General features: G+C 34.0%; 1 protein-coding gene across 6 annotated transcripts in view; it reads left to right on the top strand.

The window, feature by feature from the left end:
• Nucleotides 1–19991, top strand: part of LOC149791118 (ATP-dependent 6-phosphofructokinase-like) — a 100867-nt gene that overhangs the window by 12885 nt on the left and 67991 nt on the right. For all 6 annotated transcript variants that reach the window (XM_089973040.1, XM_089973039.1, XM_089973038.1 and 3 more), the window contains exons 5-10: nt 2665–2830; nt 7171–7215; nt 10506–10614; nt 14607–14702; nt 16789–16881; nt 18751–18876. In XM_089973040.1, the coding sequence (XP_089829166.1) occupies nt 2665–2830; nt 7171–7215; nt 10506–10614; nt 14607–14702; nt 16789–16881; nt 18751–18876 (635 nt within the window). The remainder of the gene's footprint in view (nt 1–2664; nt 2831–7170; nt 7216–10505; nt 10615–14606; nt 14703–16788; nt 16882–18750; nt 18877–19991) is intronic.

The following is a 19991-nucleotide window of genomic DNA, read 5'->3' as shown; positions in this document are numbered from 1 at the left end:
AAGGGCGATATGCAGATTGTACATTGCTAAAAAGACTGTTTGAATTTAGATGAGATACAAGCTGGGATAGAACAACATTTCCTAAGATTTTTTTATATGAATGGGAGATTAGAAACTGTACGGTAGTTCTTTAAATCGTTATGGTCTAGTGTTGGTTTCTTCAGCAGAGGCTTTACAATGGCAGTTTTTAAAAAATGATGGGAATTCGCCAGATGAGAGAGAGGTGTAAAAAAAACATCAGTTAGTGAAGGCAATACTGGATCTAAGCACTCGAGCAGCAGTGATGTTGGAATTGGATCAAGTTCACATGACTTTGGTGCACTCTTCATCAGGATTGTACATACAAAATCCATAGAGACAGGTTCAAATGCTGCTGATGGTTGCCACTCAAATTCTCTATCCCAGCTGTTTGGTGACGACGAGTCAATTGAAATTGTGGTGTCAAGCTTATCTCTAATGGTTTGTACTTTGTCACAGAAGAAATTTGCAAACATGTCTGGAAGGTCGACTGGAGAGAAGGTAGTTGGAAGTGGTATAGATTTGTTCCTTGATGTTAGCTTGTTAGTAATCTTGAAGAGCTCTTTGCAGATGGAAATTTCCATGATCTTAGTAGTGTAGTGGGCTGATTTTGCTGCATGGACTATATTTGTGACATTCTTCTTAGCGGCTTCATAGATTTGCTTATGAATAGTGAGTCTGGTGGAAAGCCAAAGCCTCTCAGCTTTACAGCGGTCTCTTTTAGCAGCGCGAAGCTGGTCCCTAACACTGCTATACCATGGAGAACACTTTTGAATTGATACTCTGCACTTAGTAGCTGGGGCATAATATTTGTCAAGCAATGAACGCAGGCAGTTAGTGAATTGTTCTGCTGTAGGAGGTAAGCAAATTGTTAGGTTAGCTTGGATGTCGTGCATTAGTTTGGTTCTATTTATCATACGGAGGTTTCTCTTAGTAGCAGATAAAAGGTTAATATATTGCAATAATTCATATTGGCATAACACCACCGTTTTGTTGATGTCAAAATAATATTACCATAGAGTGATATTACATTAGCTTCATTTCATAGTATGATGTCAATAATATTATCAATGAGTGATATTACAATAGCATCATTTCATAGTATGTTGTCACAATAATATTACCATAGAGTTATATTACAATAGCATCATTTCATAGTATGATGTCACAATAATATTACCATAGAGTTATATTACAATAGCATCATTTCATAGTATGTTGTCACAATAATATTACCATAGAGTTATATTACAATAGCATCATTTCATAGTATGATGTCACAATAATATTACCATAGAGTTATATTACAATAGCATCATTTCATAGTATGTTGTCACAATAATATTACCATAGAGTTATATTACAATAGCATCATTTCATAGTATGTTGTCACAATAATATTACCATAGAGTTATATTACAATAGCATCATTTCATAGTATGATGTCACAATAATATTACCATAGAGTTATATTACAATAGCATCATTTCATAGTATGTTGTCACAATAATATTACCATAGAGTTATATTACAATAGCATCATTTCATAGTATGTTGTCACAATAATATTACCATAGAGTTATATTACAATAGCATCATTTCATAGTATGATGTCAATAATATTATCAATGAGTTATATTACAATAGCATCATTTCATAGTATGTTGTCACAATAATATTACCATAGAGTTATATTACAATAGCATCATTTCATAGTATGTTGTCACAATAATATTACCATAGAGTTATATTACAATAGCATCATTTCATAGTATGATGTCACAATAATATTACCATAGAGTTATATTACAATAGCATCATTTCATAGTATGTTGTCACAATAATATTACCATAGAGTTATATTACAATAGCATCATTTCATAGTATGATGTCACAATAATATTACCATAGAGTTATATTACAATAGCATCATTTCATAGTATGTTGTCACAATAATATTACCATAGAGTTATATTACAATAGCATCATTTCCTAGTATGATGTCAATAATATTATCAATGAGTTATATTACAATAGCATCATTTCATAGTATGATGTCACAATAATATTACCATAGAGTTATATTACAATAGCATCATTTCATAGTATGATGTCACAATAATATTACCATAGAGTTATATTACAATAGCATTGTTTCATAGTATGATGTCACAATATTACCATAGAGTTATGTTACAATAGCATCATTTCCTAGTATGATGTCACAATAATATTACCATAGAGTTATATTACAATAGCATCATTTCATTAGCATGGTCACAATGATATTACCATAGTGATATTACAATAGCATCATTTGATAGTATGATGTCACAATAATATTACCATAGTTATATTACAATAGCATCATTTCATAGCATGATGTCACAATAATATTACCATAGAGTGATATTACAATAGCATCATTTCATAGTATGATGTCATACTATCATCATGTCATAAGGTGATGATGTTACAGTGATGTCAAAGTTTTTGTCTATATTTTGGGAAAGTCCGATTTAAACCAGTAAAAGAATGATCCTTTGCTCTGCACTATGAGTGCCAGTTTAAAAGTTTAGTCCTGGTGCCAATTTAAAAGTTTAGTCCTGCTGTCAGTTTAAACATTGCCTTGATTCTTGCTTGTAGGCAAAATTACACAGGAGATGAAAGAGCAGCACTGCAATTTGAACATTGCTGGTATGGTGGGATCCATTGATAATGACTTCTGTGGCACTGATATGACAATTGGTACAGATACTGCTCTGCACCGAATAATTGAGGCTGTTGATGCTATCTCTACAACTGCATCCAGGTAAAACTTGTACTGTGAATGTAAATCAGAATGATTTCATAGACATAATGTTCACATCAGAGACATAATGTTCACATCACAGGCATAATGTTCACATCACAGGATAATATTCACATCACAAGCATAATGTTCACATCACAGGCTAATGTTCACATCACAGGATAATATTCACATCACAGGCATAATGTTCACATCACAGGATAATATTCACATCACAGGATAATGTTCACATCACAGGCATAATGTTCACATCACAGGCATAATGTTCACATCACAGGATAATGTTCACATCACAGGCATGTTCACATCACAGGCATATTGTTCACATCACAGGATAATGCTCACATCACAGGATAATATTCACATCACAGGATAATGTTCACATCACAGGCATAATGTTCACATCACAGGATAATGCTCACATCACAGGATAATGTTCACAGGCATGATGTTGACGTCACAGGACAATGTTACATCACAGAGATAATATTCACAGGGATAGTGTTCACAAATATAGGTAGAAAACTGAATTTGTTTGAATGTTTGTAGTATTAATTCTATTATAAAACTGAAAATTAAGATGGGAATTTCTTCCTTCATTTTATAAAGATGGAATTTGTTAAAATCTATAGAAATGTTATGAAGTAAAACTGGGGTAGGGTTTTGAAGTATAATGCATGATTAGTGTTTGAAATTAGTGACAATCCACTTGCCCAAGGCTGGTAAAATTCTTGTTGGACTAGTACCGTTTATAATTTCAATAGTCCAAAGACTATTACAATTTATGTTGTTGCTAGTCAGCAGTTTGTGGTAAGGACTAGTGAAGATTCAACAAGACTAGTAAATTTCTCGTACTACTGTTGTCTCCGGTTACAGATAATGTTAAATTCTAGGCCTGACAATTTTCATGCAGTTGATTGACTTTTTGGAACAGTTCTTAAGAAATCAGAATGAATTGTGCAATCACCTGTTATAGTGTAGGATCTGTAATATTTATGGTAAAGACATATTCTACAAAGTAAGTAATTACTCCAAGACACAAGACTTAAATTCTACAAAGTAATTACTCCATGGTACAAGACTTAAATACTTAAAAGTAATTATTTTACTCCATGACACAAGACTTAAATCTTAAATATACTAAGTAATTTCTTCATGACACAAGACTTAAATCTACTAAGTAAGGAATTACTCCATCACAGAAAATGGAAAATATAAGACTTTTATTTATGTAATAAACCTATATACAATTTTTTTTAAAAATATGTACAATACAAGTTAATGAAGTTGATAATAGTTGTATTCATGCAGTAAACATTACACTTCTGAGATTGGTTGGCTGGTTGGTTGGCTGATGGATGTCAGCCCCTTTTTCATTACTCTAAGGCAGAGTTTATTGTTCTGATATCCATTATCAGGCTGTCAGTCAGCTTCTCATGTTAACTTGAATTGTACACCGTCAACTGTTACCAAACTTTAGAGCTGGTTTTCACAAGAGGCTGGGAAGAACCCTAATAATTTTAGGGTCCAAAACTCCAAGATTGAGGACACTGGAAAAAAAGTTCTTACAGAGTAATATTAGTTCCATGTCTTAGACACGGAACAAGCTTTCTAGATTTTTTACATTTGGGATAAGGAAGAAGTTTATGATTTGGGGGTCAAATATTCAAAGGTCAATCAAGATCACTGGAAGAAAAATCACAAAAATTACATTTACAGAAGACTTATAAGAAAGTCAGGTGTATAATGTGCCATTCACTATGCTATTGTTTTTCCCATTTTTATCATTGTCTTGCTCGAGTGGCTATATTTATTAGAGTGCCACACAAGTGGATGTATTTGTAATGATTAGCACGTCAGTATGCATTCATTAGAGTTGGCATATGAGTAGATACAGTCATGAAATATTGGCACACAAGTGGATTTATTAGAATAGCACATGAGGATACATTTCTTTTATAATTGGTACATGAATGGATATATTCATCAGAGTTGGCACATGAGTGGATATATTCATCAGAGTTGGGACATGAATGTATATATTCATCAGAGTTGGCACATGAGTGGATATATTCATCAGAGTTGGCACATGAGTGGATATATTCATCACAGTTGGCACATGAGTGGATATATTCATCACAGTTGGCACATGAGTGGATATATTTATCAGAGTTGGCACATGAGTGGATATATTCATCAGAGTTGGCATATGAGTGGATATATTCATCAGAGTTGGCACATGAGTGGATATATTCATCAGAGTTGGCACATGAATGATATATTTATCAGAGTTGGCACATGAATCAGACCTGCCAAAGATTTTGTTGTAAGTCTTACAAAATTTACCCTTAAGTTACAGACTTACGACATACAAGCAAATTGATCACTGCTGAAAAATCCAGAAAATTTGTTCATCCATGTTTGATTTGGATCCGGGTTTCATATTAGATGTAGTGAAATTTGTCAGAGAACCAGACTAACTTTACAGCAGCACGTCAGATGCTTTAAACTGCACATATTTATTCATGCAAAGTGTCTGCATGATCAAACTGTTGATCAGGGAATTTTTTTAAAAATGGCATCCAGCAAGCAATGCATAATTAAGACATAAGGGGAAATAAGCCTCTTGAAAAGTGTTAATAATCAACACAGAAAAATAAAAAGGAATATTCAGATTCTTGTGAATTTAAGCTGGAAGGGACACATTTATGTTTATTAACATCACGTGCCAATTTGAGTATGACTCATTATGGGAAATACATTCATCATTTGAAATGGAAGAAAGAATTTACAAGAATTACATCAAGTTGAGAAATAGCAACAAGCCATTGAGCTCCATAGAGTTTGGAGCTAAAATTTGTGCAACTGTAAATAAAGTCTACATGTACTTTACAAACTTTTCAGTTGAACATAATGATTATCATTGCTGCATGTTCCAAATACTGAACTTTTAATTACATTTCCAGCTTTACAATAACAGTTTATGATATTTGGTTACACCTTACTGAAAAAAGTCAGACTTAAGGAAAAAAATCAACTGCCTTACAGAGACAGACTGGTCAGGGTTGGCAGGTCTGATGAATGGATATATTCATCAAAGTCATGTTTTCGAGTCTTGGATTCGGCCAATGTGGGTATGTGAGAAAGCTTGCCAGTAGTTTCTTGTGGATCTTTGGTTGATATGGGGTTTTCCCAGGTTCTTCCTCCACCATTAATACTGGCTGCCATGTATATCCTATTGTGTGCTGAAAAATGGCGTTAAACCTCACAACAAACAACAACAGTGTTCATCAGTTGGGACATGAATGGATATATTCATCAGAGTTGGGACATGAATGGATATATTCATCAGAGTTGGGACATGAGTGGATATATTCATCAGAGTTGGGACATGAGTAGATATACTCATCAGAGTTGGTACCTGAATGGATCATCAAACTTTAGCACATAAATGTATTCATAATTTACAGTAGAGATAAGGTAATATTATTTCCCAGCCATTAACCTGTTGTACTTAGACACTCTTGTCTCTGTTGTGTTCATAATGTACATTAGAGATAAACATAAACTGCATGTATGTTTTATTCAGAGTCTTTGGACAGAATAAGATTGATATGGCTCATGGATACATCGAGGCCATCAGGCATATTCGTAAGTCCTACCAGATGAGGTTTTTCCCAAACTTCAAATAAAACAAATGCGGTTTTGTATTTATTACATGCCTTCTCATTTACAGTTTCTAAATATTTATAGCATTACTGTTTGAAGGCAATTCAAAATGAATGGGATTTGTACAAGTTTGATTTCAAAATATATATATACTCATGGACATTAAAGAAGAAACCTAAGTAGTATGAATTGGCATGTACGTTAAGGGAATATTAATTGAATCAAATGTCAGATCAAGCATGTAAGATTAAATAGGTATGTATTAAATAGATATGTATTAAACAGGTATGTATTAAATAGATATGTATTAAATAGGTATGTATTAAATAGATATGTATTAAATAGGTATGTATTAATAGTTATGTGTATTAAATAGGTATTTATTAAATAGGTATGTATTAAATAGGTATGTGTATTAAATAGGTATTTATTAAATAGGTATGTGTATTAAATAGGTATTTATTAAATAGGTATGTGTATTAAATAGGTATGTGTATCAAATAGGTACGTATTAAATAAGTATGTTATTACTGATCCTTTAACCTGTTGTTGTACTTCTGACACTCTTGTTTACAGCGTGTCTATTATGTATAGGATGTATGTAGATAATTTTAAATCATAACTTTAGTTTTCACTGTATCACTCATTTTTTATTTTTTATTTTTTTGTAGCCACCAGAGGGCTTTTGTTCTGGAAGTGATGGGCAGACACTGTGGGTAAGTGATGTTACGGATCTACTTGGTGCAAATTCATTCTTGATTGGACTGGTTCTGGCTGGTTTGGTATGATGTTTATTTACGTCATGTCAGCTTTTATTAAACATTGGAAATTTGCATGCTGTTTGCATTGTCAGGTTTGCATTTTTGTGTTCTTGTCTAAAAACAGGGTCTAAATTTATGTTCATTTATTTACAATATATACACTCACTCACTCTCTCTCTCACACACACACACACGATTAGCTCAAACACTATACTTTTCCAAGTTCATTATACTTTCACAGACTTGTACTTTTTCAGTCTGTACATATCCCAGAAAATTATACTTTTCCCAGACTTGTACCTTCCCAGACTTATACTTTTCCCAGACTTGTGCTTTTACCAGACTTGTACCTTCCCAGGCTTATACTTTTCCCAGACTTATACCTTCCTGGAGTTATACCTTCCCAGAATTACACTTTTACCAGACTTATATCTTCCTGGAGTTATACTTTTCCCAGAATTACACTTTTACCAGACTTATATCTTCCTGGAGTTATACTTTTCCCAGAATTACACTTTTACCAGACTTATATCTTCCTGGAGTTATACTTTTCCCAGAATTACACTTTTACCAGACTTATATTTTCCTGGAGTTATACTTTTCCCAGAATTACACTTTTACCAGACTTATATCTTCCTGGAGTTATACTTTTCCCAGAATTACACTTTTACCAGACTTATATCTTCCTGGAGTTATACCTTTCCCAGACTTGTACCTTCCCAGAATTACACTTTTCCCAGACATTTTCCTTTTGTCCAAGCTTATACTTTTTCCAGTCTTATTTTATTCTGTGTTTAAGTTTTCTTAAGGCTAGCAATCTGTGGGTTTCATCGTTTATTCTGTGTTTAAGTTTTCTTAAGGCTAGCAATCTGTGGGTTTCATCATATTGTAATTATCAAGATTTTAATGACATTTATTTTCTAAATATATTTCGAATTTAACTGTCAACAAGTGTGCTTATGATCTTGAGTAATAAAGAATTATGTGTCTAAATGATCTCCAGCATTGTATATTGATTGTTGGTGCTTACATGACTATAATACCTTTAGTATTGATTTAATGGTTATTGGGGCTCACAGTTCTAAAAGACTTCCAGTATTCATTTATTGACCGTTGGTGCTTACATGTCTAAAAAGACATTCATTATTAATTTATTTATTGTTGGTGCCTACATGTCTTTAAGACATTCAGTATTCATTTATTGATTGTTGGTGCCTACATGTCTATAAGACATTCAGTATTCATTTATTGATTGTTGGTGCTTACATGTTTATATGGCCTTCATTATTGATTTATTGACTGTTGGTGCTTAGATGTCTAAAGGGGCCCCAAGTGGCCAAGTGGTCTAAAGCGCTCCCCATTACGGATCACTGCCATCTCACCTCTGTCTGCATGGGTTTGAGTCTCGGATTCGGCTAATGTGGGTATGTGAGAAAGCTTGTCAGTAGCTTCTCTTGGGTCTGTGGTTCTTTCCAGGGTTTTCCCGGGTTCTTCCTCCACCATTAATACTGGCTGCCATGTCTAGCCTATTATTTGCTGAAAAATGGAATTAAACCGTAAAACAACAACAACAACAACAACTACATGTCTAAAAGACCTCCAGTATTCATTTGTTGACTGTTGGTGCTTACATGTCTAAAAGATCTTCAGTATTGTTTATTGACTGTTGGGGCTTGCATGTCTGTAAGAACTGGAGTTTTCATTTATTGATTGTTGGTGTTTACTTGTCTATAAGACATTCAGTATTCATTTATTGACTGTTGGTGCTTTCATGTCTAAATGACCTTCGGTATTCATTTATTGACTGTTGGTGCTTTCATGTCTAAATGACCTTCAGTATTCATTTATTGATTGTTGGTGTTTACTTGTCTAAATGACCTTCAGTATTCATTTATTGATTGTTGGTGTTTACTCGTCTAAATGACCTTCAGTATTCATTTATTGATTGTTGGTGTTTACTCGTCTAAATGACCTTCAGTATTGTTTATTGACTGTTGGGGCTTGCATGTCTGTAAGAACTGGAGTTTTCATTTATTGATTGTTGGTGTTTACTTGTCTATAAGACATTCAGTATTCATTTATTGACTGTTGGTGCTTTCATGTCTAAATGACCTTCAGTATTCATTTATTGACTGTTGGTGCTTTCATGTCTAAATGACCTTCAGTATTCATTTATTGATTGTTGGTGTTTACTTGTCTGAATGACCTTCAGTATTCATTTATTGACTGTTGGCAAAATAAATGTGACTGAAACTGACATCTTACAGTGAAATTTCCAAGTGATGGTATCATATTTACCATGTAGCTTACACCACAGAAATGTACAAATTGTGATACCATATTTACTATGTATCCGTGTTTGTGTTTTTTCAATTTTTAATGTAAGTTTAATAATTTTAGTCACACTGTTATGGTTTTGTCAATGCAGGCTGTTTATAGTGATGTCTAGCACTGGGGCATCATGTCACAGACACGTAGCATAATGTCCCATCTGGTCATGTTATCCTGACATCAGGCTGACCAGTCCTAACACCAGTCTCTTAATGCTGAGTGCCAAAGGAGGCAGCTGTTTGTACCATTTTTATAAGTCTTTGGAAATGACTTGGTTAGGGTTTGAACCTGCAGCCTCCTGCATCCAAAACAGATGCTCCAACCATTTAGGCCACTGAAGTTATACTGTGTATATATTGGGACAATATAAAATAAATAATTTTTTCCCTGTCACATAGCTTATGATTTTGCTATGTAGGTCTTATGTCCCCAAATGTACGGATATGATACAAATTGTGTTGAATTTGCTGACCCCACCACTGCATTTTACAGTAAAGTATGTAAATAGAATACTTATTTGATAAGACACTGAAAGAAACTAACCATTTACTGTTCTTTTTTGTTCTTCATAATCAATTTATGTGCAAAAGTAAAGTATCTACTATCCAAAATCGTATGGCCCCGTGTTGTGGCATAAATATCCATAGTGGGTATCATTTGTTGTCAGTAGAAACATTAACATGTTTGTTGATATGAAAATGTTGACTTGAAGATGTATAGACAGATCATTTTTAGTTGTCTTCAAATGTTTCAGCATAACTTTTATCCAAGAAAGTCACATTTGCTTTAAGGCTTTGAAGCTGTCTTAGTTATGTCCCCTTTTTGACCTTTAATTTTATCATACTGGCCATGGCATCCATGCTTTTTGGACACATTTCTAGCTTTTTAAAGTGTGTGCATAAATTTATTTGCAGGTACTTGGCTTTAGTTGCTGCCCTTGCAACTGAAGCAGATTGGGTGTTCATCCCTGAGTGGCCACCTGAGTATGGCTGGGAGGACACATTGTGCAACAAATTGGCAGCTGTAAGTAATCTTTGATGATTGTTATTTGCACTTTGTGTTTATCTCACCTAGCTATATGGCCCATTGAGCTTATGTTATGGTCGTACTGTGGACATTGTGTTTATCTCACCTAGCTATATGGCCCATTGAGCTTATGTTATGGTCGTACTGTGGACATTGTGTTTATCTCACCTAGTGAGTTTATGGTATCATGATACATCTGGCATGTGTTATGTTTTGTCCATTAATTGCAATCCATCAGCATTTGGTACTTGAAACTTTCATCAAAAGCCACTGAACAAATTGCAAAAAAAATGCAAGACGGTGCCTTCAGGGATGAAGGTCTTTCAGTAAAGCAAGGCAGAGTGCTTCCAGGTATGAAAGTCTTGCAAGGCAGAGTGTTTCCATGCAAGAAGGCCTTTCAATGCAGAGTGCTTCCAGGCATGGAGGCCTTTCAAGTTTGTGCATTTATTCTGATTTGCCCATCCAAACTCAGTGATGCCAAATGTTCCAGAATTTATGGAATTATTAAAGATTTTTTTTGTGTGAATATTGTTTCAAATTACATTGATGAAATAAAACAAAACAAAATCTTTGGTGGGTGTAAATTTGAACAGGAGTTTTCTGTGTGGACACAGGTAGGGAAAGTATATATTAGCACCAGTGTGATAGACTAGTACATGTATTGTTTCATAATGCAAAATATTGAATGTAAATAACAAAAAGTTGGTTATACTGTAAATGAATGAAAATAGATGACAAAAAACAGATTTAGATTGTTCCAGGTGAAAAGTAATGTTCATTCTTTTTGTTTTGTCAAAAGTGTTGAAGTTCATAGTTATAGTTTTGCCAAAAGTGGTGAAAGAGTTCATCATTATTGTTTTTCCAGAAGTGTTCAAGGAGTCATAGTTATTATTTTACGAAAAGTGGTTAAAGAGTTTATAGTTATTGATTTGCCAAAATTTTTGAATGAGTTCCTAGTTTTTGCCAAAAATGTTGAATGACTTCATGGCCCTAGAAATTTAAAGAATGGATACACCATTTATTCTACCTTAACTGTAACTGTCACTGACTATAAATGTCTGCATAGGCTTACAATATTATTGGATTGAACTTTGATAATTTAACAATCGTGAAATCCTTTCTTGATGGGCTGCCCAGGTTCTCAGACATGTGGGATTCCTGATAAGCATGTTCCTCCTTTAAATAACTTGAATTGGACTAAATTTGCATTCAGGCATAAAGACATTGAAGTTTTATAAAAATGATGCTGATTTGCTAACCAATCAAGCTGTGATTATTAAATTAGAAAACTGCTCAAAATCCATTCCACAGAATTTGACCAAATTTGAAAGAAATCATCTTGCAATGAAGGTATTGTAAGTTTGTATAAATTATGTCAACCTGCAGTCCAGTATGGCCTCTGTTTCTGCAGATTATTTTACGTTTTCTTCATAAAGTTCCACAGCATAAATGCAAAAAGTTTGATATTCTGGCAAGAAGCTTTTCAGATTTGTACAGATGATGCCAATCGGCCTTCCAATATAACTGCCATTACTAAACATTAGATGACTGTTGACATGACTGCCAAATCAGTTGCATTGAAGTAAATACGAATCAGCTGGGTTGAAGTAAATATGAATCATTTGGGTTGAAGTAAATACAAATCAGGTGGTTGAAGTAAATACAAATCAACTAGCTTGAAGTAAATACAAATCAACTGGCTTGAAGTAAATACCAAACAACTGGGTTGAAGTAAATACGACTGTAAAATGTTTCATGGTATGAATTCCTTACAAACTTTGTGATCTGCCATCCAATATGGCCACTGTTACCAAAATCATATCAAGAGACCATTGTTCTCAAAATGACTTTTTAGATTTTACCAGATTTGGTTGAAAATACACCAGCATGAATGTATATTGTATGTGTTTTAACAGTTGACAGCACAATACTGGCTATATAGAACCAATTTAAAATTAAATATATCTTCAAATTAGAAAGATAACAAGTGTGAACTACCCATGTGAGCAATATCAGTTGACATATATCAACTACCCAAGTGAGAAAAATCAGTTGACATATATCAACTACCCAAGTGAGCAAGATCAATTGACATATATCAAATACCCAAGTGAGAAAGATCAGTTTACATATACCAACTACCCATGTGAGCAAGATCAGTTGACATATCAACTACCCATGTGAGCAAGTTCATTTGACATATATTAACTACCCATGTGAGAAAGATCGTTTGACATATATCATCTACCCATGTGAGCAAGATCACTTGACATATCAAGTATCCATGTGAGAAAGATCAGTTGACATATATCAACTACCCATGTGAGCAAGTTCATTTGACATATATCAACTACCCAAGTGAGAAAGATAATATGATATATCAATTATCCATGTGAGCAAGATCAGTTGACATTTCAACTACCTGTGTGAGCAAGATCAGGTGACATATCAACTACCTATGTGAGCAAGATCAGTTGACATATCAAATATCCATGTGAGCAAGATCAGGTGACATTTATCAACTACCTATGTGAGCAAGATCTTGACATATATCAACTACCCATGTGAGCAAGATCAGTTGATATATCAAGTATCCATGTGAGCAAGATCAGGTGACATCAACTACCCATGTGAGCAAGATCAGTTGACATATCAACTACCTATCTGAGCAAGATCAGTTGACATATCAACTACCTATGTAAGCAAGATCAGTTGACATATCAAATATCCATGTGAGCAAGATCAGTTGACATATATCAACTACCTATGTGAGCAAGATCAGTTGACATATCAAGTATCCATGTGAGCAATATCAGGTGACATATCAACTACCTATGTGAGCAAGATCAGTTGACATATATCAAGTATCCATGTGAGCAAGATCAGTTGACATATCAAGTATCCATGTGAGCAAGATCAGTTGATGTATCAACTACCTATGTGAGCAAGATCAGTTGACATGTCAAGTATCCATGTGAGCAAGATCAGGTGACATATCAACTACCTATGTGAGCAAGATCAGTTGACATATCAATTATCCATGTGAGCAAGATCAAGTGACATATCAACTACCCATGTGAGCAAGATCAGTTGACATATCAAGTATCCATGCGAGCAAGATCAGGTGGCATATCAACTACCTATGTGAGCAAGATCAGTTGACATATCAATTACCCATGTGAGCAAGATTAGTTGACATATCTACTAGCCATGTGAACAAGATTAGTTGACATATCAACTAGCCATGTGAGCAGTATCATATGATATGGATCACCTAACTACCCATGTGAGCAAGATTACTTGACATATATCAACTAAGAAGGTCTAGTTAGATTTTTATTCTGAGGGAGCTTGATCTATATGCCAGTACTGTAGACATAAATACTGGGTTTGAGTTTCAACACCTTCATAGGGGATCCTTTGTACTTGAACAAGACTTTCGACCCAACTTATCTAGTTGACTCTGCAGTCCTTGAACAAAGACTTTCGACCCAACTTTCTCCAGTTGACTCAGTAGTCCTTGAACAAAGACTTTTGACCCAACTTTCTCTAGTTGACTCTGCAGTCCTTGAACAAAGACTTTTGACCCAACTTTCTCTAGTTGCCTCTGCAGTCCTTGAACAAAGACTTTTGACCCAACTTTCTCCAGTTGACTATGCAGTCCTTGAACAAGACCGTCAACCCGACTTGCTCATGTTGACTCAGCAATGGATTGATGCTACAGAAAATAAGCCTTGAGTTTCCAAACTCATCATAACTTGATGAAAAAAAAGATATACATTTTGCTAGGACTTTGTATGGTGTTTGACAGTTACAGTTGACAGTTACATTAGCTTCCATTGATTTTATGCCCTGATGCATTACAGTGAAAGCTTATTGAATATATTTACTCTTTTGCAGAAGAAGACTAAAATGAATAGGCATTTCAAACATTATAAACTTTAAACCTATCTGTAACATTGACAAAAGTCACTGGTATCTGATTTCAGGAGAGAAGTATGGGCCAGCGCTTGAACATCATCCTGGTGGCTGAGGGTGCCATTGACAGGAAGGGAAATCCCATCAGTGCTGAGCAAGTTAGAAAGGTACTTTTGAACTTTTTCAGAGTCATATTTGTGGAACTTAATCAAGAACATGGATATAAAGAAAATGTTTTGATTAGTTCAACGTGTCATAGATTAGGAGAGTTTAATGCGTCATCCATCACTTGTCTGTCTGTCTGTCTTATCACTATTCTTAAATGACTTTTATGATTGCCATGAAATTTTGCACAAACTATCATCACATTGTCTAATTGGTCCAAAATAAAAATGGTGCGGTCCAGACAACTAATCTCTTGAAAATCTTATTATTGCTATACATCTGGAATGGATGGATGGTTATTTCAACATGGTGTTGTTTCACTTAAAGACTAAATGAAAATTTTGCCAATCTGGTAACCAGTATGTCAGCCATGGTAGCAGATTTAAAAATCACATTATTACAGAAGAATTTCAGAGATGGTTTCAACACTCATCAGGTAAAAGGAAGAAATGGTCTTATTTTTAATTCCTGGAATTCTTGGCCAGTGGAACATTAGTGACTGAGGGATTCTTGTTGCTGCTGTGTTGATAATGTGCACTTCAAAAATGTAATTGCCCTTCTGAAAAATGTATGAAGAAGATTGTAGCAGTGCAGCTCAGGTTATTGTTGTCCCTTGCCAAGGACCTATATATTTTACATAACAGCCATATTCTATCATCAACTTAGTAACAAGTAAAAAAAACTATTCATTATAGATGGGTGTTTAAAGGAGATAGGTAGAAATTAGGGTGGAAACATATATCATCATGAGAGTTTACAGAAGGGAGGTAATCATATTTGGAAACGTTTCTAGATATGTGAGGTTACAATAAGGAGGTGATTATATTCCAACCACAATAAATTTGGAAATGTGTCTAGATATGAGAGGTTACAAAAGGGAGGTAATTGTATTCCATCTACATTAAATTTGGAAACAGTCATATATGAGAGGTTATTAAAGGAAGTTGATTACTGAGACCCAGATAGGCTGAATATTTGCATAAATACACAATTAAAATTATGGAAAACCCAATTAAAATACAAATGCAGCATACCAAAAAGCAAATAGAATCACATTTAAGTAATTATTGAAATAACTTGCATGCATCAACTGTTTTCCATTCTTGCATTTTCGTCTTCCTTCCTTTTTTTATAAAACAATATATCAGTTCTAACCTCTGCACTTTAACCTGCACATTACTATGTAGAAGTGATATTTTTTTGTAAACCAGTCAAACTTTATATGTCACTAAACCAGTCAAACTTTATATGTCACTAAACCAGTCAACCTTTATATGTCACTAAACCAGTCAACCTTTATATGTCACTAAACCAGTCAAACTTTATATGTCACTAAACTACGAGGCTTTGTACATTCAAGTATTTAAGTGCCATTGACAATTTGACTCCTAAAATGATGTCAAGAGGATGCAAAGAGGTGAGATATCACAGAAAAACAAAATTGAATGCTATTTTGGACATATTAAACTGTGATATTAATCAATTATTGTATTAGGTATATTAAACAATGTAATATATGAACCCAGCACATGCAATTGTTTCCAATGTTTTAGACAGTATTTTATCATCAGTTTCAACCACAGTGAAAAAGAAATGCACAGCGGCAACTCACAACTACGGTTTTTGTGTATTTTACCCAGTTAGACACAATTTTGACATGTAAATATGAGAAGTTAATAAATTGGGTAATTATATTCCATCCCTAGTAACAGGAAGTTGCAATCTCTTTTATATAAAATTCAGAAGGAAATAGTAAGGCATTCAACAAATTAAAATAATATCAAGAATTCCTTCATGTAATTATCAGTTTTCATGACTTTTCAAAATCAACTTTTTTTATAAAATGTATGGACTATGGAAGGGGTTGCATTGTTTCTCTGGAAGGTTCTTTGTTTGCTTTTTAAATTTATGCCCTGTTTGCCATAAACCTATGAAACTTGTACTCCACTAAATAGTTGAGTGCAGCCATAAAACCTATCAAAACTGGTACTCCATGAGATAGTGAATTCACAGAAAGCACATTTCAATAAACAATCTATAAGAGTTTTTCTGCACACACTTACTAATTGTAATATCTCCTTGTTTCAGTTGCTTAGCGAGAGATTGAAGTATGACACACGTGTGACCGTACTGGGTCATGTCCAAAGAGGTGGAAGCCCAACCGCTTTTGACAGAATTCTGGTAAAATATTTGTGTTCAAAAATTTTAATCTGTTGGTTTTAGCTGAGGTAGACCATTGAAAATGTATGTGCATGACTTAGGTTTTAAACCACATTTACCTGCTGGTAAAAACAGGCACAGAAATGTGATATTTTCAGCATTATTGCAAATGTGACTTATCAGATTCATAGTTTTTATTTAATTTTCATTTGTAATTGATTTATTTTTTATTTTGCAAGAGCAAAGTCACTGCGACTATGTTACATGCCATTTCTGGCACTCATACACTTTGTGTTAGTGTGTGTCAAGTTTTGTAACTTTTCTACACTGTCCAATTCAGAGATTATCCCTGGGATGTGAATATAATTGTTTTAACAATATCATTCATCCAGTAGTGATGACAGCAATGGTGTCATTAATACCAAAATTTTGAGTGGGGAGGTTTTATTAATGATTGTTGTTTACTCAGTGCAATATAAACAGTTTCTCTGAAAGATATAGGATATGGGGAAAACTTACCAGTTGACTTTCCAAAATGTATGGTTCAGATTTTGGCCATGTTTTACTGAGTTACAATCCTTGTTGTATAGAGTTACTGTCCTTGTTTACAGGGTTAGTCTTTGTAGTACAGAGTTACAGCCCTTGTTTTTCAGAGTTATGTTCCTTGTTGAACTTGGAGGCATTTAATGGCTTGTGAACTCTTACACATCCATATTACTTTGGTTTGAATTAAACATTTTAGCTTTTAAAGATTGCAAGGTCTTCATTTAATGTTTTCATTTTTGGAGTCTTCCTTAGCCTAAGCATTCCAGGAAATCATAAACACTTGTCAACATACGTTGATCATTTGTGTTATGACTATTGTCATAAATAGTAACAGATAGAAGCAAAACCAACAAATATTTTAATTATCAAAGTTATAAAATGAAAATATGAGGGGAACTTACATTATTGTGAAGTTAATCCAAATTAATCATAAAAAGTTCTATTAAAGTCCAAAAGAATTAAATGTTCTTTATAAATTTTGTTGTCCACCAACAGTCCTGACGTATCAGATCGGCATTGTCCGGAACTCGTTTGAATAACTTACAGTAGTCCCAGAATAATGTAGTCCACAGCTTACTTTATATTTTCACTGAATAATTCTGACAAATGTTTTTCCTTTCAGTAATGTATCAATACAAAATAAAATACCTCTGTAGACTTGATATTATTACAACAACACAAGAAATAAGAATTTGAAAATTGACCAGTCCAAGCCAATTATTTACAGGCAGAAAGGCTAAAACATGCATATGCTCACTACTCCAACACGATAAACCGCAATTTTCCCGTATGGTAAAAGATCTCACCTGATTTAATCGATCCAGGGGGGAAATAACTTAATTCTTCTAAGATACCACCTGACCAACATGTCCAATGGAAAAATGCCCAAAACTTGTAATCAGATTTACTAATAACTTTACTATCAGTAACTCTCATGGGTCAGTGGTTCTTTCCCGGGTTCTTCCTCTGCCATTAATACTGGCCGCCATATATAGCCTATCATGTGCTGAAAAATGGCGTTAAACCCCACAACAGCAACAACAACTATCAGTAACTGTCAACATCTAGATACTATAGAATATCTTAAACCTATGCACATGCAAAATTTCAACTAAAGATAATTTCTAAAGTTTACAACCATGAATAAAATTTACAAATATTATAGATATCCATAACATGTGAAACAAGAAATTGTAATATTGTGTCATGTTAGTTATTTTATGGAAAATATTCACTGTCACCTTTTTCTTGACACAGGGTCATATATGGATGCTATGGGAAACTGTTCATTTTGTTACCATTCCCTGTCAAAACCGTTCATTTTGTTACCTTTCTCATTGACAGGGGTCACGTATGGGTGCTGAGGCAGTGCTTGCTCTAATAGATGCTACACCAGATACACCAGCAGTGGTTGTCTCCCTTGATGGTAACCAGACTGTCAGAGTGCCACTCATGGAGTGTGTTGAGAGGGTCAGATATGATTTTTATGCTTGCATGTTCGATAAAATTACAAAAGAGTGTATATATTTATTTGCATTAATATGTTTGTTCATTTACTGTTTCAGCACATTCAGCATTTTATTCTTAGTGTACTTTGCTTTATCATATAGACATAAATCCTAATGTGCACTGATGCATATGTATTTCTGATGCATATCAATAAAGGTCACACTGACCTATCTTTATGAGTGATGTTTAGTAATACATATCATAAATGGCAAACATGTGCCATTACAACTTAATTACTTCCACAGCTCTTAAACTGACACATTACTAAGCCACAAATAGATTAATGGTACTGTACAACAAATAGAATACTGAACCTAAAATAGAATGCTGTACTGCTAATAGATTTCTGTACTCCATCACCAATAGATTCTTTGTACTGCACCATAACTAGATTAATGGTGATACACCATAAATAGCCTACTGGTACTGCACTGTAAATCGATTTCTGTACTGTACCATAAAAAGATTTCTGTACAGCACCACAGATAGGTTACTGGTACTGCACCACAAATAGATTTCTGTACTGCACCATAAATTGATTTCTGTACAGCACCACAAATAGATTTCTGTACTGCACCATAAATTAATTTCTGTACAGCACCACAGATAGGTTACTGGTACTGCACCACATATAGATTACTGATACTGCATCACAAGACAGATTACTGGTACTTCACCAGAGATAGATTACAACTGCTGCACAAAAGATAGATGATAGACAAACAACTATGCTGTCATCAGGATGCATTTTTTGGATAGGTGTGAACAATATTTGCATAGTGTTCTATTTTTTCCTTTATTTATTATTTTATGATGTTTTCACTCCAAAGTGAACTTGTTTTTTCTTTCACTCTAAAACAAAGTACTGTAGTCACTGTATAATATAGTATTACACTCTAAATCAAATCATTGTTTTTACTGAGTAATATAAATTACCTTTTCCCATAAGTAATAACATGTTTTCTCTCCAAAAAACATATTTCTGTATTTCCTGAGTTATACAAAATACTATTAACTAACTAATATACTTTTACTCCAAATCAAATTACTGTATTTCCAAAGTAAAAACATCTATT

The sequence above is a fragment of the Sinohyriopsis cumingii genome, chromosome 10 (assembly GCF_028554795.1).
Source record: "Sinohyriopsis cumingii isolate HCF-2022 chromosome 10, ASM2855479v2, whole genome shotgun sequence".
Classification (NCBI taxonomy): Eukaryota; Metazoa; Mollusca; class Bivalvia; order Unionida; family Unionidae; genus Sinohyriopsis; species Sinohyriopsis cumingii.
This window is presented reverse-complemented; position numbering and strand designations above follow the sequence as displayed.